Source organism: Ambystoma mexicanum, chromosome 3p, assembly GCF_040938575.1.
Source record: "Ambystoma mexicanum isolate Mex_15411 chromosome 3p, UKY_AmexF1_1, whole genome shotgun sequence".
NCBI lineage: Eukaryota > Metazoa > Chordata > Amphibia > Caudata > Ambystomatidae > Ambystoma > Ambystoma mexicanum.
In genome coordinates this window covers 877,531,158-877,558,756 of record NC_090925.1, presented here as the reverse complement: position 1 = coordinate 877,558,756, position 27,599 = coordinate 877,531,158, and the positions used below count along the sequence as shown (strand labels likewise).

The 27,599-nt window shown below is 45.6% G+C and overlaps 1 protein-coding gene across 2 annotated transcripts in view; it reads left to right on the top strand.

Moving 5' to 3' along the window:
* The window catches only part of LOC138581052 (uncharacterized), a 329,209-nt gene that overhangs the window by 265,289 nt on the left and 36,321 nt on the right, over nt 1-27,599 (top strand). For both annotated transcript variants that reach the window (XM_069652092.1, XM_069652090.1), the window contains exons 7-10: nt 734-832; nt 8,756-8,901; nt 9,372-9,543; nt 9,999-10,111. In XM_069652092.1, the coding sequence (XP_069508193.1) occupies nt 734-832; nt 8,756-8,901; nt 9,372-9,543; nt 9,999-10,111 (530 nt within the window). The remainder of the gene's footprint in view (nt 1-733; nt 833-8,755; nt 8,902-9,371; nt 9,544-9,998; nt 10,112-27,599) is intronic.

The following is a 27,599-nucleotide window of genomic DNA, read 5'->3' as shown; positions in this document are numbered from 1 at the left end:
CTTATGTGATCTATTTATGTAATAATGACTGTAAGCAGGATCCCTTACTGAAGAAGGGAAAGTTGCTCATCTTGGTTGGATAAATGTTGTCGGTTATCTTATTCCCGGTTCATAACTCCTTTCATTACCATTTGATCAGAGGCACAGGTTGGTCTTATAGGCTCAAACAGGCTGAGATGACTTAGAACCCTTAGATCCAACAATGTTCTTAATATTGAAGAAGCGGGGTACTGTTTCTTTGGGAAATAGAGTATAGTGCATTATTTTATTTCTATATTTGGGAAAATGACTGGGAATTATTCTTTGGTTATGAATCTGCAGAGGTCACCCTTGATGGACATCTACAATTAACGCTTCCTTACTGGTTCAGAGCTGAAATTGATTAATTGCCCCTACCTATGTGCATACTTAACGTTGGTGGAACTCAGATTGATTCATTTAATAATTTGTTTTTTCTGAGCACATCTCGTCAGAAAAGGCTTTACATAGATCCAACAAGTTTCTCCCCTTACTATTTTGTGGGTAGGGAAGTACTTTTTTAGTGTTACCCATATTTTTGGTGTTTTGTTTTCCAACATTCTGGTGTGACTGTAAAATTGATCACTTGCCATTTATGTAGGTAATTTTAGTCATTTTGTTCCAGTTATGTAAATGCAAAGAAGGGTAGTACACAGTTCTCATGGTGTGCTGATCTCACTTGATTGTTTGACCGATGGTGTTTTCTTTCCTGCAGCGTGTGCTGATGCAGATTGTTCAGGAACTGTGCAAGAGACCTGGGCTGAACAAGTGTGGCTTCGACATGCCCACCATCTACATTCCTAACCCAAACAAGGTAGGCAGCACCAGAGGCATCCATTTGTGGAACCTGCATGAAGCTCACCCTATGTAAGATTCCCAACACAAGCACACACACATCCATATACTCACAAAGGTATGAGACCCCATTTAGAGAGATGGCTGCCAAACCATCTCACACTATATCCACATGTAGAATATGCAGTGGAGTTCCATGTGTGGCATACACCTCTACATCACATTCAGCAGAAGAACAGTCTTTCTTCCAAGAGTCTATACACGGGTGTCCTGCCATCCACACCCACAGTGGCTACTGAAAAATGTACAGACCAACATCTCCAGAACACACTCTGTGTAGATGAAGATAATAAAATCAACAAACCAAATCGTTCACCTCCTTGAATGGGTAATGCTGAAAAGGATTGGCTGAATTTTGCTTTACAACCGCTTAGTTTGTCCTTAAGGGTGGTTCAATGTATATGTAGAATATAAAACATGTATGAAAATATGCTGTAGGGTTATAAAGGTGAGCAAAAATATCTCACAAAGCATAAAAACATGACTGGTTGCCTAACAGTAGGGAAGATCTGCTTATTCCAGCTCTGATCCTGACTTACTTATTTTGCTTGAGCGATCCTTGACATGGCATTTGACCACACTGTCATCCTGGATAATTTTCGAAAACTCTGGAATGTTTCCATCATCCTATATAATTTATATTGGCTTTATAGAAGCATAAAAGTAATCCATAAATACAAAATTCATTTTGGTATTAACCCACATCAGATATTGGAAATAAAAGGTTACTTCATGCATATGTACCTATGGGATATTTGATTACATTTTAAAAAAATGATAATCAGAATTAAACACAAGTTAGTCAAATGCATAACATCAAATCCTGTTAAAACAATACTTTACAAATTCTGATGGATTTAGTTTTTCTGTTGGGCAATTCCATTGTGGGTTAGTATAGAAAAAGCCACGTCCATCTTTTGGCATGATTATTAAGCAGTTTTTCAAATTTCCACATAGATTAGCATTAGCCGGGCAGGTAAAATGGAAATGCTGCAAAGTTTTAGCCATATTGATACAAAATGGGCAAACATTTGTGAGGGATTTATTCCAAAAGTGATTGAACTATAAGTGATTACAAGCGGTCAACTATGCTGCTTCATCTTGAACTAGTGTTCTTAAATATGGACTGTTAATAGAATTCAGATAATTCTCTACGCCTAATTCATGATGGCTTGTTAAATAAGCCAATCCTGTAGAGTCATTCAGTTCTCGTTTTGCCATGTACACACTCTTTATATAAATAGAAGTGCTAAAGTGCTCTTAACATATCAAAGCCTTGGTAAGGTAGTTGCACCATGACAACTCATAACATCCAAAAGGGCCCCTCTATTTTCCAAAGCAATTGCAGGACCATTATCTCACCCAACAGAGTATTGGTTTAAGTTCAATTTTAATTTGCAATTGAGGCAAAACCAGACTCTAGTAACAGAAAAATAGAATGCATACTTTGTGGTAAGGAAAGCAGCCTTTTGAGGAAGATTTTCAGTAGCAGCAAATCTGATGACTTCTCCGAGAGGTTTTCAAGAAAAGCCCTGAATTGGGTTTAATTCCTACTTTCGAACAATAGACGGGGCCTCTGCCTAAACAGGAACTTTTGCAGTTTAAACCATGTGTGTGTCCCCTCCAAGGCTCCCTGCTCTCGACACTGTTGAACATCTGCAGGCAGTCTCCCGTGAAAGTGATCACACAACTTCCACTACAGTTCCAAGTGTACACTGCTGATGCGCAGATCTGCACAACACAACATGAAGGACCCAGAAACAGAGAATGTAATCGAAGTATTGGCATCACATCTCCCGCTGGATAAATCACAGGTTTCGGTTCCAGAAGGGTTAAATGTTACTTTTGAGATCTGGCTGATGGGTGACACCACCACAGTACCTCCACCACCACAGTACCTCCACCTGGCTGCTAGGTTTGGGATTGGCAACGCTATCTTTACTGAAGGTAAAGAACCCCGACATCTGTATTGATGGACTTTTTGCTCCCACTGCAACTCTGTGTGTATATATTTATATATATACATAGTTAAAATCAAATAGCTAGGTTTGTATGGCACCACTTCAGCTAGTAGTCAAAAGTAGCTCCTGGTAGCAGTTTGCTTCTAGCTATCTAGCTTCTAGCGGACGATACCCAAGTACTTCTACCACTAACAGGCGCATACGACCTAGATGTGGCCGCACTAAGCCAAATCTACGCCACCATCCTGGCCTGGATGGCAGAAAATGGTCTATGCCTAAATGGAGATAAGACCAAGATCCTCATATTGGGTCAAAAGACTACATTAGCAAAACTAGACTGCCTCTACGCCAACTTTAACATGGATAACTCCATCATCCCCGTCCTTCAATCTGTCAAGACTCTAGAGGTTCACATTGACGCCACGCTATCTATGAATAAGCGAATCAATGCCATAGCCTCTAGCCTCTGCACTAAGCACCAAACTCAGCAATGCCATCAAGCCCTTCCTAACCAAGTCCAACTGCCTCTCAATTGCCAGAGCCACCGTAGGTGCTAAATTGGACTACTGTAACTCTCTCCTAGCAGGCACCTCATCAAAAAATATAAATGAACTCCACATCACCCAGAACAATGCGCTAAGAGCAGCATTAAGCATCCCGAGAAGAGATCACATCATCCAGGCTAGACAGGCAGTACAATGGCTCCCAGTCAAAGACCGCGTTACATTTAAAATTCTTACTACAGCTCACAAATGCATAAACTCCACAGCACCCTCTTACCTAGCAGAAACTCTCTAGAGCCACCTCCGCAAGACCAATTACAACATGTTATACCAATCAACTCACTATCCGTCGCATCAACAAGGCCAAGGCAGGAGGGTTGGGTTTCCCTTACATAGCTACAAAGTTATGGCACGCCCTCCCTACCTCTCTCCGAGCTGAAACCTCGCTCTATGCCTTTCGGAGAAACCTGAAAACATCACTCTTCAACTAACGCTCCCCTCTCATATCTTCTCACCCACAACCCCCCCCCCACTGATCGCACACTTACCATTACGTCCTGCAATGTAATGTATTTTCCTGCATTTATACTGTATTGCTATAAAAAAAGCAATTATATCCTCCTATAACAAGCGCCACGTTGCCCAAAGGCTGTTGTGCGCTCTACAAGTGTGAATAATTAAATAACCATGCTCCCCTTGGCTATAACGAGGAGCTTAATAGCTCCTGGCAATTTCAAACCCTGCATCAACCATCCTTTTTATTTTCGCATTTAGTACTTTGCAGAAATGTGTTTTTAAAATGATTTATATGGAGTCCCTTGGAGCAAGGGCCTTGCTTCCTGTTTAGTGTGACCACTGACACCTATAAATATAGCTTTCAGTTCATATTATCGCTCATCTAATAATTCTGGGCACATATATATTACGTGAGTAGGATAGGATCTTGCACAGCCTTTTTATGTAGGGATTTAAAAATATCTTGTACATTTTTCAACCTCTCGATTGCATTGACTGGTAATCAACCCAGCCTAAAATGCAAATAAAATCTCTAACGTAACTTATCGGACTGTACTCTTAGTTATTTTCACCCACCAGATCAATAAATCATGATGGACTTCTCTATATATACTTAATTCCATCTTTAGTAATCGCCAAGGGTACCCAGTCAATTTATCTAAAACATTAGAGTAGTTCATTTCACCACAGACCATAACACTGAAAAACAGCAAAAACATTAAATATATAAAAGGTAGTGGGGTAAGGGGTTAAAATGGGTTAGGATGGGGTTAGGGTGGTGTTATAAGTGTGGAAAAACAGGGGGCTTCGGGAAGAGGGTGGTCCCAAATAAAAAGAAAAAAAGACATTGTTTTTCAGTGTTTTGACTGCGATGAAATGTACCACTCTGTAATGTCAGTCGGTAAAAACACATATAACCTCTCCAAGTTGCATTTCAGGGCATCCCTTTAAAGCGCCCATCAGGACAGGATTGTACTTGGTTTCTAAAGGTTCATTTTTGTGCCCCATTTGTTTTATGTCCAGTAAAACCATTTAACAAGGGCCTGCTGGTTCCTAGGGTACTTTCATCTCCAAATATGTTAATTTTCAAGCAACCTCCCTTCTTGTGGACTTAATAGGCCACTGTGGTAAAATAATTTTTCAATTCTGTTAAGCCCCGTTATTTTGTTATTGTTCTCCAAATTGATTTTTAGTTTAGTTCATAGGCTTTATTTCGACATGAAGTCCTACAATGTAAAAAAACATCAGTTCATCTGGCCATCAATTCATCTCAATTTTTAGGTTTTATTCTGTACACTAATCTCAATTTTAAACTGAAGCAATACCTGGTTTAAATCAATAGATACTCTTTTATTCCATCCCATTTCCCGATACATGTGGGATGTTCCTCTTTATAGGGCCGGGATTGGATCTTATTGTACAGCAAAATAAAATTACAAATAGTCCACGTTGATTGTGCTCTATTTACCATGCACGCTACCCCACATGCACCTGACACTCATGCTCCAAAACCCAACCGCTAATCCCTTCCTCTGCACAGCGGGTACAAGCTTGATGCACAGCGGTGGCACTTTTGTGCTTAGTAAATAATCAATTTTGTCTTACTTTGATCAACACTCCTATACTGTGATGTAACAACAGGACTATCCTTTAGGTACCACTCCACTGATCTGATAAGTGATTGGTGTGACGAATCCCATGATGATGTTGCTACTTGCGAATGGGGAGCCCCGTCCCACGAGGCCAGCATTTCGGTGCTGGACTGCCCCAAGGCAGGACAAAGACTGATTTGTTTTGGATATTTCTCCTCTGTGAAAGATAGTGAGCTAAAGAATTTGGGTAAGGACTCCCAGGACCCCCCTTGTTTTTCCCACTTCATAGCTACACCAGGATATGCATGCGAGTCAAACCCGCTGCCCCTCTCGCCCCTGTCCCCTCCGCTTCCCACCTTAGAGGACAGGTCATCCTCTAACGAGAAGATATTTGTCCTCCCGTGTCCCAGGCAGATGTCTTTATGGGTAAAGTGGAAATTGCACAAGACAACTTTGTGAATAGTCCTACTGAACTAGCTGGTGTAGTTTCTGACCATGTACAGTCTCCAATTTTGAATAAAGTCCAAACCATTGGAATGCTTCCCCCTCCTTTACAGGGAAGAACAAAAAGGGCCCATGGATTACGACACAGTAAGAGAGCAGGACAGTGAATCAGAAGCCTGTACAGCCACATAAAGAAGGGCTTGTCCCCCTTGGAGGCGCAGCCAGGAAAGAGTCCCATGCAGACAGCTTGGTGCACGGATTGCCATGAACCTGTTAAATGCTGATATCTGGGAGATATTTTTTTCTCAGAGAGCTGAGAAAAAAAAGCTTGGATCTGACGCCAAATGAAGAGACACGGCCGTGTGGAGGGTGATTTCCGCGGTGCATGCTGGAACCGATGCTGAAGTCCCTTGCCAAAACGGCAGGAAACACTGAAGCCCATGCAATGATATGAAGAACCGTGAAGAAGCTGGCACCATACCGACAACTCTGCCAAAGAGACCACTTCCCCAAAGCATGCTACGGTCACAAACCAGGTACACGGTACGTCCCGGGAGGAGGACAAACGGGCCCAGTAATGGCCCAAGAGGGGGGGGAGATGGACTGGAGAGCCCAAGAGAGGCTAGAAAACCGAAGAGCCCAAGAGGGGCTGGAAGGCTGAAAGCGAAGAGCTGAAGAGGGGGCCTAGTGGGCCAAGAGCTGAATATGGGGTAGAGAGAGCCAAGTGCTGAAGAGGGGGCTGAGGGAGCTGAAGGGGGGGGGGGCAAGAGCAAGTATCGGAAGAGGGAGTGTGAAACCTTAAGCCCTAGGGAGGGTAAGGGGGCAGTTGGGCCCAGAACAGGCGCCAACCAACTGACTCAAGTAGGGGGGTGAATCCTGAGACACCAGGGAGGGGCAGGAGCCAAAAGGGCTCAAAGCTTTCCCAGAAGGGGGTCAAGCATATAGAGACATTGAAAGGAACTGCTTGGCATAACTAATTTGAAGTCTGTGGGGCCAGGCGGCCTAGAGACACTTCCTATTCTTTTGTACGTCGGGCAGGAATGCCTGAAGTGTTAAATTTTCTCACGAACTACAGAGGGGGAGGGGAAACACAGAGACATGCTCGTGATCTAAGAGGACCCTTGCTGTGGGTGACCAGCCTGGTTCAATCCAGAGATGGTGCAGGTGGGAGGGGTGGGGTGCAGAAACTAGCCAAGAGCTTGTAATTTGGGTGGAAGGCCCTTGGGAAATCTTTTGTGTTCATTTTAGATGTTTTCCTTTTTAGTGGTAGGGACCATGCCCGGCTTGGCTTTCTAGATGGCGGACAGGCTTTGTTGTATGACATCCTGACCTTCACCCTTTTGAACTCTTTTTCTTAGCATAAGGACCAGAAGTTTAAGGTTACTATTGACACAAGATAATCCCTTTGCCAACCACAAGGAGTTATCAGTCTCCTGATTCTGACTTATCACACTATCCACCACAGCCCATGACAACAGTTAACTACTCACTTAAAAACCCATGTTTAAGACCTCACATTTCATAATGGGTCGCTAAATGCTGAACCTTCTACTAAATTCATCAGCTGTCCATGGATGGATGGATGGATGGATGGATGGATGGATGGATGGATGGCAGAGACACATGCAATCCTTGATAATCTAGGCAGCCATGGTCCCACTGCTATGCAAGTAGCTTAAATAATGAAGAACATTAACATACATCGACTTGTAGCTCGCCAAGCATGGTACAGCATTCTATAAAACGCCAGCCCTTTCCAAACCTGCCACTGTAAACATCATATGTCCTGTCGTCGCACATCAAAACGTACTGCATTAATTTGACTCTTGGCCAGTTTGTCTCTTCTATCAATAATGGCCTGCCTAATAAGATGTTTCTGCTTTGCAGGAATTAATGATTATCGCTCTTAACGACCATGCATCAATTTTCCAATCCTCAATCATGCTCCCAAACGAGAACACTAAAGTACTGAACTGCCTCTGTTCTTCCTTTCCACCCTACCACCCAACATCAAAGAGCAACTGTTTCCTTCATTCGCATAGATGCTTACTTACATTGGCTCAACATACCATGGGAAGGCAAGAACTGGGGAGGACCTTCAAGCACCTCACCCTTTGTCAATACACATGTAACTAAACTTCAATCTTGGTGCAAGAGGGGCCTTCCACAGGCTATCCCTTCAGCATTCATCAGATAACAATGATCAAGAACCTGCTGACCCCAATGTGGTGATCCTGTAGAGATTTCTTGCTTCACCAACTTCCTTAGAACTACTCAATGACTGCCATACAAGCAAAGATTGGGGGGACATGGAGGCCAAGCACCAATTAACAAGAAGCCTGTACAGGTTAGTGCTAGGCCTAGAGATGCCACCAGTTGAGACTCCACTACCTATATTTTAACACTCCTACTTGCAGGCAATAAGCACTACGTTTTGTTAACCTAAACCCTCAATCTCCCTCAGCCTAACCGAAGCAACTGGGACTCATAAAGATGCTCATACATCACCTGATGGGAAGGAGATGTTGACGGCTTGTACATATCTAATCCTGCCCGACCACCATTTCTCCTTCCACCCCCTCCAGCATCCGCAGACCTAAGCAAAGCCACACTAGACGATCATATACATGAGTTTCTCTGACTATCCCCTAACCTCACCCATAGCATAAACAAATCCATCATCACATACAGTTTGACAGCACTTGTCTTGGGAACTCCCGCTTCATGTTTCCAACATTTTATTGTAACGTCCTGCTTCACATCCATTACCCCACGCCCCTTCTCTCCCTTGCTTTGATTTTTACTGCGCTCTTTGTTTATATTTTCTTTGATTTGTTTCCTGGTTCTGTCTGGTGGTGTTTTACAGCCAAGTCGCTGTGTAAATCAGATTGACGAAGTGTGCAGAACCATTGAGAAAACGATCAACCAGACTGTGCAGAACACCCTGAACGCTCTGGAAAAGGACTGTGAGCTGATTGACAGCAAAGTGGAGCGAGTCCTATGGGAAGATGAGTGAGTATGGAAGAGGGAGAGGGCAGCAGACCACATCTTTGAGGGCATCCTGTGGTAGGATGTGTGTTATGTCTCTGGATTGGCCAGCAGCACCAGAGAGTTGGCCCTATGCCAAGATGATCCAAATCTAGGAAATGCCTGGATAGTGGCAGGTGACTATTGCAAACCATGAAGGCCAAACTGATCTGCAATGGAGATCTTCTCACAAAGTGGCCATAGTTAGCCCTGGGATACAGCAGAATGTATTTTCCAAGGTTAACCTGTTCAAATCTCCCTGCTTTCTTTCCTTAGTCTAAAATCTGCAACACACCATACAATGCAACAAATATGAATGCATACATGGAGGCTCCTCTTTTCTACCATTGTATGGTTTCTATGCTATTAAATCCAATGTGTCACTAAATGCAACTTTCAAGCATGGTCTGTTTGTAAACAATTGTCCTCACTGGTTAATCTTTCTCTCGTTTTAGTGACACCAAACGGTACAACCGCCGCACGTGGGTGAAGGGATTCCTGTTTGGCATCTTGGGGCTTGTGCTGCCCTTCTTCCTCCTAATCACTGTGATCTTCGGCACTACCTCCCGTGAGCTCTGGAAGACCATTTTGGGCGATACTGGCACTGAAACCCTAGAGCTGTACATAGTACGTGCCTCTCAAATGCGGGTTTCTGCCCAAGGGGAGTCATGGATCAAGCCGGTTTTTTCATATGTCGGAGAAAGTAGAGGGACTGTTACATTCACCAACTGGGATAGCATAGGCACACTCTCAAACTATCTCTCATATCCTCCAATTTAATGAGGATAAATGCTTGCTGTGCAAAATCATGAAAATATTGTACACGTTTTTTAAAAGAAGCTGAATTTTAGACTCTCAACGTACGGGTCTGCAGCTCACCATGGAGGTTGTAACTGTATGGTGTAAATTACTGGAGTGAGAGGGTTATATGTATTCAGCAGGAATCTTTGCCAGTGAAGTATCCTTTTTGATCCTACATATTTGTGGGCATGATAGCTTTATATTAAACTCTGTTAGAGCGATGATGAAGTCTGATAATGGGCATTTTGGGCGATTTTGTAAATCTCTCTCCTCTCTTGCAGAGTCCGTTGGCAGCACTGTGGAACTTAATTCCAGAGGAGCACACGCTCTACGTCTTCCTGGGCCTTCTCTTTCTGTCCCTGGCCCTGCTTCTTCTGGCCAGATTCTATTTCAGGTAAGGACACCCACTTGTGTGAATTGGCAAAGGCCTGAGTGTTGAGTTCATAGTGCATATCCCTGTATCTGTGTCCAAATACAAGATGTTCATCTTCAATTTGTTAGAAATATAAATTGCATGCAGGGGACAGCCTATGTTGGCACTTACTTGCTGTGGGGTCCCATGCATGTTTTTTCAAACATTAACGAGGCAGAGGGGAAAAGGAAAGAGTAAAGCCAAGGCAAACTCACTTTTACGTTTTTCCCTTGGTCTCGTAAAAAAAGTAAACAAAGTCTGCAAATATGCTTTTCCGGCAGCATTTACTAATGGATTTTAGGGAATCCACCAAAACGAGGTGAATTTCATAAGAGTCAATTTGTTGTATGCCTTCATGAATATTTCATGCAAGTTTACAATGAAACACGCTGATGAGACGGAGAAGGAATACATAGTGGATCTTATCTCTGTGCCATGTCTCTCCTCTCCCTTATCACTGCATGAAAAGGGAGCATTGAATGGGGGAGTGAAGGCAATATACCTTGCTTTACATCACCATGTAATGCACCATCCATTTCAAAATTAGGGTGATTATATGAGAGTTATGGAGCAGTCCAGGCATTTGAGCATTCATGGGAACAGTACAAAAATGGCAACAAGTTGGCACTTCACTTGCGCTTGTAACTTCTTTAGATTAGTCTGATCAGATATATTGGCTGTGATAGGTCTTTGGGGAATAGGATACTTCTCATTTGTGACTGAAAGAATGATCGGTTTACGCTACAATCATGCCCTTGGAGATTCACTATCGCATTAGCATGATTGACAATTAGTACTCTGTAGAATAAGGAGCTAATAATCTGATAATCGGCCCCTCTTTATTTTTTTGCTCCAGCTCTTTAAAAAAAAAGTATATATATTACACATTTTTTATTTTTTATTTATTTTTTTCGCCTTGAAGGTCATCAAAGATTGAGGGAAGGAAAGGGTCACGGTCCTAACGTTCTGGTCTTAAGGGGGGGGGGGGGGGCTCGGGAGTAGCTTTTTCTAAATGTACCCCCTTCATATCAGAGTTTTGATCTTTGATTCTACGAAGGAGGTAGACTGGCTCCTGCCTGACGACATTGACAGTAGACGAGCATTTTTTAGGTAGTCTTAATCGGGATGAAAACTTTCTTTCCCACCACGTTACCATCTATACATGTAGATTTTAATGTAGGTCCAGCTACTGGTACCCATATTATGTTGGCTACAGTTGGTATCCAAAATGAACCAGAGAATGCTGCTCTTTCTGGGAACATAGCTGGCATGGGCAATAAGTTTAATAAGCATGTACTGTAGACTTCTAACGTGATTCTAACATGATTCTCGGTTATTGGACTACAGGAAACTGGACTTTTGAGCCCCTTCATTTGGATGGATATTGCTCTGGTCTTTCCCACCAAGAGAAATGCTAGAGGTCACATTGCGCAGGGGTCGAAATTGAGATTAGATAAGCAGGAGCAAAAAACAGTTCCTGGGTATGCAGCATTAACCAGTGACCAAGAACTACCACTGGTGAACGAGGAGCTAGTTCATCACGGTCTGCAAATCAAACTTGCACATGAGATGAAGACATATAATTTTGTTCATTATTTGTGATCCCTATTGTGTATGTATACAGTGTCCCAAATGCAATTAAATACACACAGGTGTGTTTGTTCGGCATTAGCTGATCTGGGGAGCCAAAAGTAGCTCCTGGTAGCTATTAGTGTAAAGCTAACGGGCTCTTCCAGGCTACAAGCAGGAGCTAAATAGCTCCCAGCGCCCCTGAATTCGACCCTGCTATGGGTGGACTTATGACCCTGATAATGGGCCAATTTCTCTGGGTCCCAGCCTCTTCTGCAGTTTCTAAGTTCTGGACATTAGTTAAATGGTGCATAAAGGTGTGCCATTTAATATGAAATATCCGTAGACCACCAATCCAGGTAAACTTGGTGTTAGGCAAGATTGTATGCAATACCCTTTGGGTGCACTAGAATAACCTTGACCTCCTGGCAATAGGGACTGAGCCTTTGGCATAAGTCTGAACTACACAGGTTGGTAGTGTCTGAGCAGCCAGGCTCATCTCAAGAGTGGTCAATGTGAGCAGTAATGTTGTGACAGTTTCACAGTAGGAGCCATTCAAATAAACACTTCTACTCAAGGTTTCTTGATGAAACAATTATTAATTGATTTCAGTCAGTTGTATAAGCCGCCTTCAGAAGGGAGCAATATATGTAACACGTATAATACACTTCAAAACACATGCTTAGTTTCTCTAAATCAGATGATACCCATTGGGGATGGCACACAGACATTTCCTACACCCTCAGATGACTTAAATAGCTAGGACACTGTGGACATTGATTTATCACTGGTACATTTAGAGCAATACCGAGTTTGGTGTAAAAGACGGAATGGGGGAATAAAACAAAGGTTCACAAACAGGTAAGTACTTTAAAAAAAAAAAAAACTTCCAATGTTAAATCAGATTAACCCTTTCCTGAGGAAAAGAGAAAGCACAGAGTCAAAGGTAAAGAGTCTTTCAGGGAGCCAGGACAGCCAATGTTAATTGCACAATGTCTACTGGAGCTGAGTATCTTCTTTGCAGGTAGGTAAAAAGTCTCGCACAAGGTTTTTAGAAATGTCTGTAGAAAATGGAACATTTGAAGGGCCGCAAGCTGGGAGGCTTGTGAGGGGCAGAGCTTTAGCAACTCTGCAAGTTAACTAAGACCGGTCTCAACTGAGAGCCAGCAAGGCTACACAACAAGAGGTAAGTTCTCTTAGTCTTTACAGTACCTCTGGTTAGAAGAAATGGTTCCAGCTGGCTTCTGTTCCTGTACAGCTCTGCAGATCCAGTTGTTCCTGAGCCTCAGTCGTGGGGACAAGAGGGAGGACGTCTGGGGACTCCTGCACTGCAATGGGAAGGTCAGAGCAGCAATGGGCAAACTTCAATTCAGCAGTCCTTCAGTGTTTCAGCTCCTCGCGTCTGACAGCAAATAGCAACAAAGCAGTTCTCAGATACCACTTCAGACTTTCCTTGCTTCTGGGGTCCAGCACTCTGAGGCGGCTCAGTCTTGGTCAGTCCTGCATCAGGGAAGTCCAAAGGCTCTTTCTAGCGCTCTGGTCCGACTAGAAGCTGGCTGTATTTCCGCTGCTCCTGCTTAAACCGTAGTGCCAGGGCGATTGTCTTTTACACCAAACTCAGTAGTGCTCTAAATGTACCAGTAATAAATCAATGTCCACAGTGTCCTAACTATTCACCTGAGGGTGTAGGAAGTGTCGGTGTCCCATCCCCAATGGGTATCATCTGGTTTGGGGAAACGGTGTGTTTGAAAGTGTATTAGAAGTGTGTGTGTGTGTGTGTGTATGTGTGTGTATGTATATGTGTGTGTGTATATATATCTTTCTGGGGCTTGTGGAATCTGCTTAGATCACATGCTGTGCATAGGCCGACATCTAGTGGAAGCTGCGGAGTATTAGTTTGTTTTTCGAAACTCGAAAATGGGCGTCGACACAGGCATGCCAGTAATACTATCCCTAGTGTGACGTCCACTGTACCCAAGATCCCTCACGCGTCTAGGATCCTCAGATTGTTTTTTTCCGCCATACTGGTCGGAAGCATCTTGCGGAGTCCCCTGGCCTTAGCCATACTTTTGCTTATTATTGAAGTTTAAAATTATTTATTAACATCCTTCCCCACCCCAACGTCGACCCTCGACACTCGACGACGGCTGGAGAAGACATCGACCGTCGGCTGTTGCACGACGGATCTGGGCCTCGGAAGGCCGCTGGCCTCGGCCCGGGCCTAGTAGGCCGCTGGCCTCGGCCCTGCAAGTAGGGAGAGTGGGGGGTGGTACATACTCTTCACTCTTGGTATATACCTTATATATTTACTACACTTACCAGCCCGCTGCCTCAAGGTGCGTATGGAGGGTACCCCTTTCCAATTCTGCCCCAAGTGCAACCGCAAATACCCTTGGGTCGACAGGCACGCCACGTGCAATCTCTGCTTGCCGAGGGACCACCCTGAAGCGAACTGCAGAGCGTGTAGTAGGTTTAAGCCTAAGACACTTAAGGAACGTTCGACAAAGCGTTGGGCCCACCACGCCAGGCAGGCGGCCATGGCAGCGGAGGGTGCCTTCAGCGATGGCAGCGACGCCGTACTTTCGGACGGCGAGGGCATTACGGCGTCGAAAGACTGCCGAGCGCTGGTCCCCGACCTCGGAAGGTTGTCCGGCAGGGCGGCTATGGGGAAGACCCCCGGCGACGCAAGCGCTACACACCCTACACACACTAAGCACACTAAGTCCAACCGAACCTCGACGACGTCGACTTCTCGGAAAGAGGCACAGATAGAACGGTCCGACTCGGTGTCCTCTGGGCGCTCTCGATCGAGATCGCCTCATGACGCAAGGCAATCATCCACTCTTGCCAAGAGTGCCTCGCTCCCTAGATTAACAGAAGTTCGATCGTCGGAAGTCGAAGACGACTTCCACCCCCAGGCCGCGCTCCAGGAGACCGAGGTCGCAGTTAACACCAGCGAGGCCCCACGCTCGAAACACACAGATACCTCCCCAGACCATCGACGCCAGCCGTCGAAAGTCTCTGGGGCCTCCAAGGGGCAGGGAAAACATTTTTCCACGCATGGGGAGGGGGGAAACAGCGGAAAGCACAGACTTCCACTCCTATAAGACCATCCTTCCACCCTACTGGGACATCAACATCCAGCAAGGGTACCCTTGATAAGTCCTCTAAGTTGCCTACTAAAGTCATACCCTGTTCCAAAGAATGGTCCAGTGAAGACCTAGACAGGGTCATGTCAAGGATGTCTTCCTTAGCTGATTTTTATGACAAAAACCCAGAACATTTCCTTTCGTATGACCCTCAAGGGGCCACACCCTCAGGCTCCTCTGATCCTATCCCCCTAAGTAAAAAGGCCCGGTTCGAAAGACCTAAACCCTTCGAGGTGCAGCCTTACTCTACTCCATACTCTACTCCACTCCAGGAGTTTGAAGTTATGGAGGAACTAGCCGGGACTGAATACTATGCGGATGATGAGGACCTGGAGGAGGTAGAAGATGAGCAGGAAATTTACAGAGTAGATTCCCCGGTAGAGAGCGAAGCCCCAGTTACCGACTCGCCAGTTGATAACCAGCCCCTCCATAATGAAGTTCTCGCTCGCGCAGCAGAACATTTTCACATCGACACCCACGGTGTACAGGAGGAAAGGGACTTCGCAGAAGAGTTGGTGGGAGAGAGGAGGCCGGTCGCTCAGACCATCCCTATCCTTAAATCCATCCAACGTAGAATAGATCCATCCCTGGTGAATCCTAACCTCACCAGAGCCGTCAACCCCAGAGTCGAAAAACTTTTTCGGGCAGCCCAGTCTGACCCTCTTTATATAAGAGGACATCTTAAACCAGACTCCCTAGTGGTTACCAACACTCGGAAGAGGGCTGGGACACCCTTATCGTCGTCAGAAGCTCCTCCCGACAAGGAGAGCAAAAAACTGTACGGGTTTGGCAGGAAGGTAGCCTCAACGTCCGCCTACCAAGCAAGGATTGCAAACTCCACCACCCTGTTGGCAAGTTACAACTGCCATCAATGGGAAGAGGTCGCGGCGCTCATAGCCTCTGCTCCTGAACCGTTAAAGGGCCAGTTGGCTCGGATCTCGGCAGAAGGAAGAGCCGTGTCTGGTTGCATATTAAAGGCAACTTTCGACGCCGCGGACAACGCAGGAAGATTGATAGCAGAAGGTACTGTTATCAAGAGACATGCGTGGTTACGGCAGTCGGGGTTCAAAACAGAAACCCAGGCTTCATTAATAGACAAGCCGGTGGAACCCGATCTATTGTTTGGGAAAGCGGTCGAAGACGCACTTAAGAATGCCAAGGACGAATACGAGACTCTCAAATCCCTTGGCCAGCTTACCAACAAACCCCCTAACCAGAGGGGGAACAGTAATTTTCATCGCCCACGCGGCCAAAATTCACAAAGAGGCAACTATGCCCAAGGACAGGGTACACAATGGAACAACAACCAGTCTACCCAAAGTTACAGCAGGGGTAACGAGAGGTCGTGGAAGAGGCAGAGGCAGCCCCAATAAGGGAGGTGGCACGCCTCCACCAAAGCAGGAACGCTCATTTCAGGGTCCCTTCACACGCAACCCCAGTAGGGGGACGCATTTCCAACTTCACCCAGGCTTGGGAAGGGATCACCTCAGACAGATGGGTGCTGTCAACAGTGTCCACAGGATATTGTATAGAATTACTACAGCGTCCCCGGAACCATCCTCCACGACAAAGAATACACTCCTTAGAACATCAGAAGATCCTTCTCGAGGAGATCGCCATTCTGCTAGAAAAGGACGCGATAGAACTCATCCCAGGACACCAGGTAAACAAGGGTATCTATTCAACCTACTTCCTTGTGCCAAAGAAAGATTTGACAATGCGCCCAGTATTGAACTTACGGCCTGCCAACAAGTATGTCAAGCCCCAAAAATTCCGTATGACCACGTTACAAGAGGTAATCCCCCTCCTAAAAAAGGGGGATTACATGGCAACCTTGGATATGAAAGATGCTTATTTTCATATTTCCATGCTCCCAGCGCACAGAAAATACTTGCGCTTCAAGGTGGACAGTCGCCACTACCAATTCAAGGTACTGCCCTTCGGGATAGCTTCAGCACCAAGGGTATTCACCAAGGTACTGGCGGTGGCAGCTGCACACCTACGCAGGGAGGCAATCCCAGTGTACCCTTATCTGGACGACTGGTTCATAACGGGGGAAACCCAGGAATTTTCAGGTCAAACATTCAGAGGACTATCGACCTCCTCCACGAATTAGGCTTCTCTATCAACGAGAAGAAGTCAAGTCTGGTGCCAAGCACCTCCAAACAGTTCCTAGGAGCAATCCTAGATACTCAGAAAGGGTTGACCTTCCCCTCGGAAGAAAGAATTCGGAATATACTACTGCAAATTCCGCTTTATCAGTCAGGTCAACAAATAACGGTACGCAAAGCAATGCGGTTACTGGGCATGATGGCGTCATGCATTTACCTGGTCCCCCACGCGCGTCTGCGCATGCGTCCCATGCAGGAATGGTTGGCGAAACAGTGGTCTCAGGCAAGTGGTCAGTGGGACGATCTAGTGGTCGTTTTGCCAACACTCGTACAGAGCTTACACTGGTGGACAAGAGAGAATCTCGCAAGGGGAAAACCCTTTTACGATCCAGAGGTACAGGCAGTGGTGACTACAGATGCATGCCTGACTGGGTGGGGAGCTCACCATCTCCACCACACAGCTCAGGGTCTCTGGTCTCACTCAGTAGCCAAGAACCACATCAATCTGCTAGAGCTTCTGGCAATATTCCGAGCGCTTCGGGCGTTCGAGCCCCATCTGCTAAACTTGTCGGTGCAGATCCGGACGGACAGCACGACAGCCATGTTCTATCTGAACAAACAAGGAGGGACTCGTTCGCCAAATCTGTCCAAGCTTGCCCAGAAAATCTGGATATGGGCACTCAGACGGAACATCTTCCTGTCATCACAACATGTTCCAGGGGAGCTCAATTCCCTAGCGGATGCCCTAAGCAGAGACTCCCTCCCAGAAGAACACAAATGGGTCCTTCACAGAGATATCGTAGAAGATCTCTTCTCTCGGTGGGGTTTCCCCACTATAGACCTATTCGCCACAAGCGAAAACAAACAATGCCCAGGATTTGCATCCAGGTTCCCCCAGCCAGACTCCCAGGGGAACGCCCTGTGGATGAACTGGTCAGGGATGTTTGCGTACGCTTTTCCACCAACTCCTCATCAGGAAGGTGGCGTACAAGATGAACAAGGAATCGATGACGCTCATCCTAGTTGCTCCCATGTGGGCGAGACAACCATGGTTTCCACACCTACGCAGGATGGCGGTGTGCGAGCCCATCAAACTCCCAGCCTGGTACAACCTACTGTCCCAGCAACAAGGTCAAACAGTGCACCAGGAACCCAACTCTATGAACCTGGCAGCATGGCTCCTGAGGTCATAGAGTTTGGCCATCTCAATTTACCACAGAGGTGTATGGACATCCTAAAAGAATCCAGGAAACCAAACACAAGGCACTGTTACTTTGACAAGTGGAAGAGATTCGTTATTTGGTGCCAGAATAAACAAATCAACCCAGTTGATTGCACTCCTTCCAACGTTGTAACATACATGCTCCACCTGCTGGACGCAGGTTTGGTTTTTAACTCTCTGAAAGTACACCTGGCAGCCCTCTCGGCTTACACCACATCCCATAACAAAGTATCGTGGTGGAAAGTACCAGTAGTTAAAGCCTTCATGGAAGGAGTAAAGAGACTTCGAACCCATGCATAAAAGTAGTCTCAAACACCTGACTTATAAAACGGCCTTCTTAGTAGCCATTACCTCTATAAGAAGGGTCAGTGAAATTCAGGCTCTGTCAGTGCAGGATCCTTTCTTTACTATCCACAAAGACAAACTGGTTTTACGCACACACCCTAGGTTCTCACCTAAATTTATATCCAAGTTCCACGTAAACCAGTCAATCGAGCTTCCGGCTTTCTTCCAGAACCCAAAAGCTCTGCTGAGGTGAAACTACACACTCTAGATGTGCGAAGAGCGGTCCTCTTCTATGTAGACAAGACAAGACCGCTAAGAAAAACGGACCAACTGTTAGTCTCTGTAGCTACAGGCAGGGAAGGAGATGGCGTCTCTAAAGGTGCCATCTCCAAGTGGATAGTCAATTGTATCCAGCTATGTTACTCCCTTTCTGAAAAGACTCTGCCTTTTACGCCAAGAGCCCACTCTACAAGAAGCATTGGTGCCACTCTGGCTTTCATTGCAAATGTACCCCTTGACACCATTTGCAAAGCAGCTACATGGAGCTCTATTCACACTTTTACTCAGCACTACTGCATTGACACTCATTCCAAGACAGATACTAGAGTGGGACAAGCGGTTCTAAGACATTTATTTGCTCATGACCCTTCTCACATCCCACCTCCTTCTTCTAACACTGCTCGCTAATCTATGCACACCATGTGATCTAAGCAGATTCCACAAGCCTCAGAAGGGATACATTACTCGCCGTAATCTTATTTCTGATGCTTGTATCTGCTTAGATTCACATGCGCCCGCCCTTCCTCCCCTCTGAGAGAAAGCGCATGGATGCTTGTAGTCTTATCTTTCTATCTGCTTGGATCTTCTGTACTCGCGCTACTCCTCATGCTACCTCATGTCAGAAAAAAATACAATCTGAGGGTCCTACACACGTGAGGGATCATGGGTACACTGGACGTCATACTAGGGATAGTATTACTGGCACGCCCTGTTTCAACGCCCATTTTAGAGTTTCAAAAAACAAACTGTAATACTCCGCAGCTTCCACTAGATGATGTCGGCCTATGCACAGCATGCAGATACAAGCATCAGAAATACGATTACGGTGAGTAATGTATCCCATATATTGCTCCCTTCTGAAGAAGGTTTATACAACTGTGAAATAAATTTGTAATTGTTTTTATCAAGAAAACTTGATTGTAAGTGTTACTGTGAAACTGTCACATTACTGCTCACGTTGCCCCTCTTGAGATAAGCCTGGCTGCTCAGCCACACTACCAACCTGTGTAGTTCAGCCTTATACCAAAGGTTGGGTCCCTATTGCCAGAAAGTCAATGTTATTGTATTGCACCCAAAGGGTACTGCATACAATCTTGCATAACAGATAGGTCGGAAACTATTTATGATACTGTCGAAGATCTAGTATAGGGATTGGTAACCCAAATATGCTGGACACTAGAAATGGCGATTTGTGTCCTTTTTGTTCTATTGTTTCCGGATGAAATGGGACTTGGGTTAGTTGGTGTGCGCCAAAATTATCCTGGTAGCTGCACCTAAATTTGTCCAAGAGGCTCTTCCAGGAATTCTATACCTCCTTATTATTAATCAATGGTTTCAAGTGTGATCTTAACAATTTGTATTTCAGATAGTAATCACAAAGCCCTAGAAAGTTTAAAGATCCATTCTAAGCCTTTGCCTACTGTAGATCAGAGTGTATTGGCGGCAAATGGTGGAAAAAATAAAGTGGTCTGCAACATGCCTTGACCAGATTACTATGGACCTTGTTTTTTAGCAGAAGTTAAGACCTCTATTAACATCGCATCAAATTCTGTTATGATAATTGGGGCCTTTGAATTGTTTTTGTCTGGTATTAAGGATTGCTTGATTTGCAAACAACAAAAATGCTCCTTGCTGACTGCGAACAAGAAGAAGGCAAGAGTAAACCTTTTGGGTGGTCGCTTGAACTCAAATTAAAGGGACCTTTAGTGGATCAGATTTGCTAGGAAAAACTACAGAGTACATGGAACCCTAATAAAGCCCAGCTTCAGGAGCCATCCTGCCAAGAATCTGTATTGGCAGAAGCTGATAATAAAAGATTATATGTGATTTTACTGACGGACATTCTAGAGTGGTACACTTCATCGTGGTCAAAACATTGAAACACTTTTTTTATTTGGGGGGGTTCCCCCAAGCCAACTGATTTCCCCCCCCTTATAATGCCACCCTAACCCCATCCTGAACAATTTCATCCCCTTACCCCACTACCCTTTATATATTTAAAGTTTTCAGTGTTTTTCTGTGTTATAGTGCGTGGTGAAAAGTACCACCCTGTAATGTGTTAGATAAATTGACTGGGTTCCATAATAAATAACTCTGGCTGCTTCTGAGAATTAATCGCACATTGTCTGCATTCCATTCACTCACAGGATTGTGAAGAAATGTTTTGGCGACAGCATAGGTTGCCCACTTGAAAATCACTCTGAAGGGGGAGGGGGGGGGGTCCGATGGTTTTCTACAGATTTATGGAAGAGCCTGGTGACTGGGGAATACAACTACTGTGGTTTCCATGTGGATGGTTTGCCATCTCAAAAATTAGAAGCAACAAAACGCTGGACTCTTGCTTTTAAGAAACCCACCAGGATCCCATCAATGTGGACATTATGCCCAGCAGACCTCACCTTATGTGGAGTGCTGGGGAGATGCAATGTATCCCCTTCTCACTGACCTGGTAACACTTTTGTTACAGTGGCAAGCTAACTTGAATGGCTGGTGGCAGTGGTTATACCTTAATGACATTTTAATCGTATTACTCGCAGGCTGTCAAATCAGCAGGGGTAATGTACAGGAGGGTCACCTTTCTGGTAGAATGGTGGGTTTCTTCTTTTTCACCTTTTTTAAGTGTTTTGTTGTTTCTTCCTCTGCTGTCCTAGGTGGGGGTGGCCCTGGTTGAAGTAATTTCTTCGGCGGGAACCCTTTGTGTTTCCCGCTGAGGCTCCAGAGTGTCTGTGAAGTCAGGAAGTGGGGGGAGGAGTCCAAAACTCTGCAGCCCTTTGCCTTCAGTCTGCCTGAAAGGAACCAGTTACCAGTGCGGAGCTGGCGGTCATGATTGGACAGTGTCAGGAATAGACACATTCACCCACGAGGGCGGGACACCGTACCTGCAGGCATATCCTCTCGAAGCACAGTAACACAGAAGCCTGTTAGTTTCTCCCCCTTCCCTGCTTCAAGGAAGGTCACCGTTCCTGTTGCGATACAGGTTGCCATGGCGACTATGGAAGCATGCACCTACACGTTACCTAACAGGAAGTAGGTGTTCAGCTGCTGATCGCGTTGTTCAGAGACTAGCACCTCGAACGGTTAAAACCCACCAACTACAGACGGCGGGTACTTCTGATTGAAGTTGGCAGGACTTTCTTGTTCTATTTTGTTTTCGGCATTGGATCCTTGTCGCCAGTTTGTCGCCAGTTTGTTTCTTCAAAGTCCTCATACTTCCCTTGTTTCCTAGCGCTCTGTTGCTACCCTGCCTGCTCTTGGACTTCCTTGTTCTCGCTGACAGCCTGCACATTGCTCGACCCAGCCTGCCTTACGGACTCCAATTGCCTCAAGTTGAAACCTCGTTTACCACTCGCACGTTGCCCGACGCTGCCTGCATCACAGACTGCATTTGTCTCATATTCGATCCCTGGATTCTCCCCGCACATTGTTGACCTTGATTGTTGTTGACACTCTCACTCCGGATTACGTTCTGCCCCTTGCCAAGCAACTGACACGAGCCCCCTCTGGATCTCAGATGCAGCAGGACTAGAGACGCTCGCTGTGGATGCATTTTGGGCATCCTCATGCCATCGGGGTAGGCTTTTTGGACCTTGGACAGCGTCCTTCTGCCGCCGGGATCTTGGAGCCTCACATTACCTTTGTCATCCTCCTCTCCCCTCACCCGGAGTGTGAACCACAAGAACATAATTCTTGCCTTGACAAGACTGGTATCTTGATAAGAGAATTCCGTCACCTGTATACTCTATTGTTATAGTGTTTTGTACTGTCTAGATAAACCAGCTTGACCTTACTATCATCATATTAAGTTTATTTGGAAGCAAATTATCCATAAACCATACACAAAATAGAACTGCATAGTAATACAAAATCCAATTCAAATTTTTTTTTAAAAGTCCACTATATAAGCTTACAAACATTACATATATTAAAAAAAGATTAAAATATGCATGTGTGTAAATCAAGATAAAATCCACAAGAAGCGTCCAAACGATTCAATAAAATTTTCAGGGTTCAATCATATTTTGGGCAGTGAATTTAGTTCTCCAATGCCAAGCCCTTCTCAAGTAGTCCCCCCCATGCCCCAGGCCACTGACATCGTAGCGGCTGAAAGCAGATAACATAAAGCAGGCCTAGCCTGAGACAAGCCAACAGACCTAAGTAGTCACAAAAGTGTTTTCGATCTTAGGTCTGTGTAATGTGGGCAAAACACAGTGTAGAAGGTCCTCCACTGGCCACTGACAGGAGGGGCAAGCTGTAGGTTGCACATTATGAGTCCAGCTTTTTGTTCGTGCCCCTAGCCATAAGCAATCAAACCGGGCTCATGTCAAGGCCCAGCAGTCTGCAGGATTATCACTGTGGAGCAAGTACGGCTGAATAGCGTCCGCAGATGTTAACACAATATGCCTTCTGTTTGCAAGAATGCCCAGGGAAGCAGACTCCCTATTTGCCACCAAGATGGATTTCAACATTTCCTTGTATGTCCTAACCACACAGGGGGCTTGAAGATTGAGGGGCAGACAAGATTAGCACAATTTAACTGTCTAATGCATTTCTGATCAGCCAAGGGATTTTCTTTACAGCTGAGCTACTCACCAAGGCTCTTATGATCTTCTGTGAGAGAGTGGCTTTCTGGTTTGACCATAGTGCCAACCAGTACGAGACTGGAGCCAATAGCCACTCATCGGCAATATGGGGACATCCCAATTCCGAATGTGTCCCATAGTTTGGAGCAGACTGCGGTAGCCCCACCAGTTTTTTAAGAAAGAAGTTCTCCATATTTTCGATTTTTGGAATCCGTTCCATACCCCACAGTGCTGCCCCATAATTAGTGGCAGTTGTTGTTTGAACCCTGTATACTTCGAGAATTAATTTGATTGGGCGCCCCAAGCAGTTATGTTGAAAGCAGGACAAACCTCATTCTCATACATTGCTTATTGACATGGCCAAACCCTCGTCAATTCTCCGTAAAACAAATTCCCAGGTAATCAAAACGGTGACCCTTGGGATAGGTTTGACCCCGCTCCATATCGTGTGCATCTTGGGATATCTAACACCCGAACGCTTACATGCCATGACTGCTGATTTTTGTGAATTAATAGTCTGCTTATGGGAAGCCATAAATTGGGTGTAGACATCCACCAGGCATTGTAAGGCAATTAAAACCATATCGTTGGCATAGCCTAAAACTGTGAGGGGGGACGCCACCCACCGTGATATAGTCGGCATGAGAGTTAACCAATGCCTGGTAGACACCATTTATATAAAGGGCAAACAATACCAGGGCCACAACAGCCCTGGCGAACACCCAAAAAGGTATCAAAGCTGTGCACTGTCCCTGTCCCCCGAATCTGACACCAGCTGATGTATGTTAATATATTATCTGGAGGACCTTGACCAAATCCTCCGGGCAACCCACGGACTTCAGCACCGCCCAGAGTATAGCCCTGTCTACTTGGTCGAATGTGGTGCTCAGGTCCATGAATGCTAGGTACAAATGCTCACCCCTCACATGTATGGATGTAGCTTCCACCAAATACAGGTTCAAAGCCTGGTCCCTAGTTCCTAGGCCTGGGTGAAAACCATATTGGGTCTCTGTGAGAATCCCAGAGTCAGAGATCCATTGTTCTAGCCGTGCCAAAACCGCACTGCCGAAGATTTTAAAGGCGGTGTCAAGCAAAGAGATGGGTCTATAAGAAAGGTGCCTGCCTCCATGTTGCCGGGTAGGTACCAAGCTCCAAAAATGCATTGAAGCACCTGGTCAAAATTGGTGCCCATAGGTCCACCTCATCACAGAAAATGTCTGCAAGGATGGCGTCTGGCCCAGGGGCTCGATTAGGGAGTTGCTTGTTAATAGCCATCTTTACCTCATTTATCATTATCGGAGAGGGGAACCAGTAGGACCACTATAGGGAGTTAAGGGATTTGCCCTATACAGGGTGCTAAAATGATTAGACCAAGCCAGTGCACCAACATCATTCTTTGTGTTTTTACTCTTTTGTAGAAGGGTCCCTTGGCCACAAATTCCCAAAAGGTCTTGGAGTCCTTTGACTGCACAGCCTGGATGAGATCTTCCCAGGATTGCTCTTCAAACTGGGCCTTCCTTTTTGCCAGGACATGTTTATAGTGCGCCCGGGCAATAATTATCTCCCGTCGGGTACTGTCTTTTTCCTCCAAAATACCTTTGAGATCTTTCTGTGCTATCCGGCAAGGTTCGTCGAACCATGTTTCCAGGTTCTTTCCCTTTTTAAATTCCCTTTGAAAAATGGCAGACATAGAATTCCAAATTATTTGGGATGCCAAAATTATGGAGCCTGAGGAAGATCCATTTGCCAAAAAAATTGTTCCTCCATGTTAGATTTATAAACTGACGATTGCGTGTTCACAGGGTCCAGTCTGGCCCATTTAATTCTCAGATTGCACAGGTGATTAATGACACTGGTCCAGTTGAGGAAAATTGACAAATGGGAGCACTGGCAGGGTCTATTCCTATGACCAGCCAGAGTGCATAATGATCACTCCGTAGGTTATGAAGTACCTCGAATGCCTTCATTAAATGCCAATCCCTCATGTGGGCACAAGTAATCCATCGTAGACGATCCCTGAGTGCCCACAAAGGTTGGCCTCCCAGGCCGATCCGCTCCCATCCGATCTTGCACCCCATGCAGAAGGTCTTCACCCGGATCTATGTCCACTATTGGAATTCCTGCCCCCACTTTCACATTGAAATCACCTCCCATTATTAGTAATGAGGCCAGACTCCCATTGGTAATGGCATATTCTTCAATCGGGTCTCTCAAAGCCCCTGGCCACCCCTGATTAGTGGTGTGTGGGCTATTGTAGACATTAACCAGGAATAGGGGACAGCCCATAGCACGGCGTGCATTAACACATTGTATATTCTGATTTTTAGTTTCTCTCCCCATTAAGGTTAAGGCTAGAGATGCCTTCACCAAGATTGCCAGGCCACCAAAACATCTCCCTCGTTTTCCCTTTTCTGCAGGGACACACTCTGCAACATAACCATCAAAGCATATTGGGGAAAGTGCCCAAGTTTCCTGAAGGAATATAATATCATATTCCCTCAGGATGGTGGCCATCTCCCCCTGAGAAAGCTTGGACTCAGCACCGGCTATGTTCCAGCACAGACAAGACATAGAGGGGGACACCTGTTCATCAAATATTGACCAGATTCCCCTCCCAAGTCTGTCCACGATCTGGACCACCTCCCCCACAGCAGCTGTCCAATTCTTCTATTTCCCCCATGGCCTGGAAACGGTTTCTCAAATCCACTGTGGCTGCTGGTATTGTTGTAGCCGACAGGCTCCCTCCCCCAGTACCCTCCATAGGCATACGTGGGTTCTGAGGTTTGGTGGTGGTTCCGTTAGTCGGTCAGAGGGGGGCTTGCGGGGTACAATGCTCCTAGTGGGAAAAGGGCACTGTTAGCTGAGGGGGGAAGGCGGGAGCGCCACTCGGGATTAATAGAGGAAACTACGTAGTGGAGGATAGCTGGAGCAGTCAGACACCAGCACACAGTCCCCCTTTGCCCATTTGGGTTGCTTCCCCACCCATGAGACCCTACTGGCCATGAGAATACCTCTAGGATTCACCTTCATCCCTGGCAGAAGAGTATTAATCCATTGTGCTGCTTTGTTGATAAGGGAGGTGGTGGTTTCCACCTGACCTGGATCAAGTTGGGGGAGCCCTATAATTACTCCAACCAATGGGGCAGCCTCTGGAGGGAGGTTGAGGACTTCTTGCGCACCGGAGGGACATTTATCCTTTAATATCTTATGTGAGCCCACGGCTGAGATCCCCCGAACCACTCTTAGTCCCCTTCCACAGAGTGCCTTCCAGAAGGGAAGCATTATGGTGTATTGGGAGCAGGAGTGGTGCACACGAGACTGTGGTGTTGTGAACTATGGTATCACCCATGTATGGTTTATTGGGGATATGTAAAGGGTGTTGAGCAGAATTTTCAGGGATGCTCCCAGGCATTACTAACCCTACTCGATCTACAACCAGAGTTTTAATTTCCAAAATGTCTTTTTTTAGACCTCTTATTAGGTCATCCATAATGCAAAGGGTTGTACTTGGAGAGGTTTTAAGGGTGCCTATTTATCCAAAATCGGTGCAAGCTTTCTGTCCAACACTGTGTCCAGGATTTTAAAGTCACTAGATGCTGACTCCAAGGAGTCACCTAGAGACACCACCGAATTGGGTTTGGGTCCTTTGTCCACCAGGGTGTCAGGGGGTACAATTGTTAGTTCTACAAGTGTACAAGCCCAGTTGGGGGACCCCACACTACCACCTCCAATGGATACCTTTCTGGGGAGTTATTATTCAATGAGGTTTCAAGGCATTGCGATAGATTGGGGAGTGAAGAATTTGGAGAAGGTAAGGTAGGCATTCTTTTTTTCCCCAGTTGCACTAGATTGTAGACTGGCAACTTTGATGGCTCTTTCAATGTGTAAAATGCGCTCTTCAAGTTTCCCTGGCATCTGTTTCAAATATTCATTCAGGGTTCTGGGGACCCTTACTTTTTCGGGTCTTAGGTTTAGAAAAATTGCCACCTGGGTCAGATCCACCCTGACCACCCAAGGAACTGGGTTTGCTTTTTTTTGTTTTATTGGGGATCAATGCAGGGGCTTTGGCCTTGCGTTTGGACATATTTTGTGAGTATTAGAGACAACACCTGCTTAACCAAATAAAATCTCCAAAAATATTTCTTAATGAGCTACAGCCAGAGAGCCCCTATTGGTAAGAAGAATATAGGCAAGTTACCTAAAGTGCAAATGCAGAGCAAAAGACAACAAAAAAGAGACACATGCAGCAGGTTAAAAGTAAGAATAAAAAAGTCA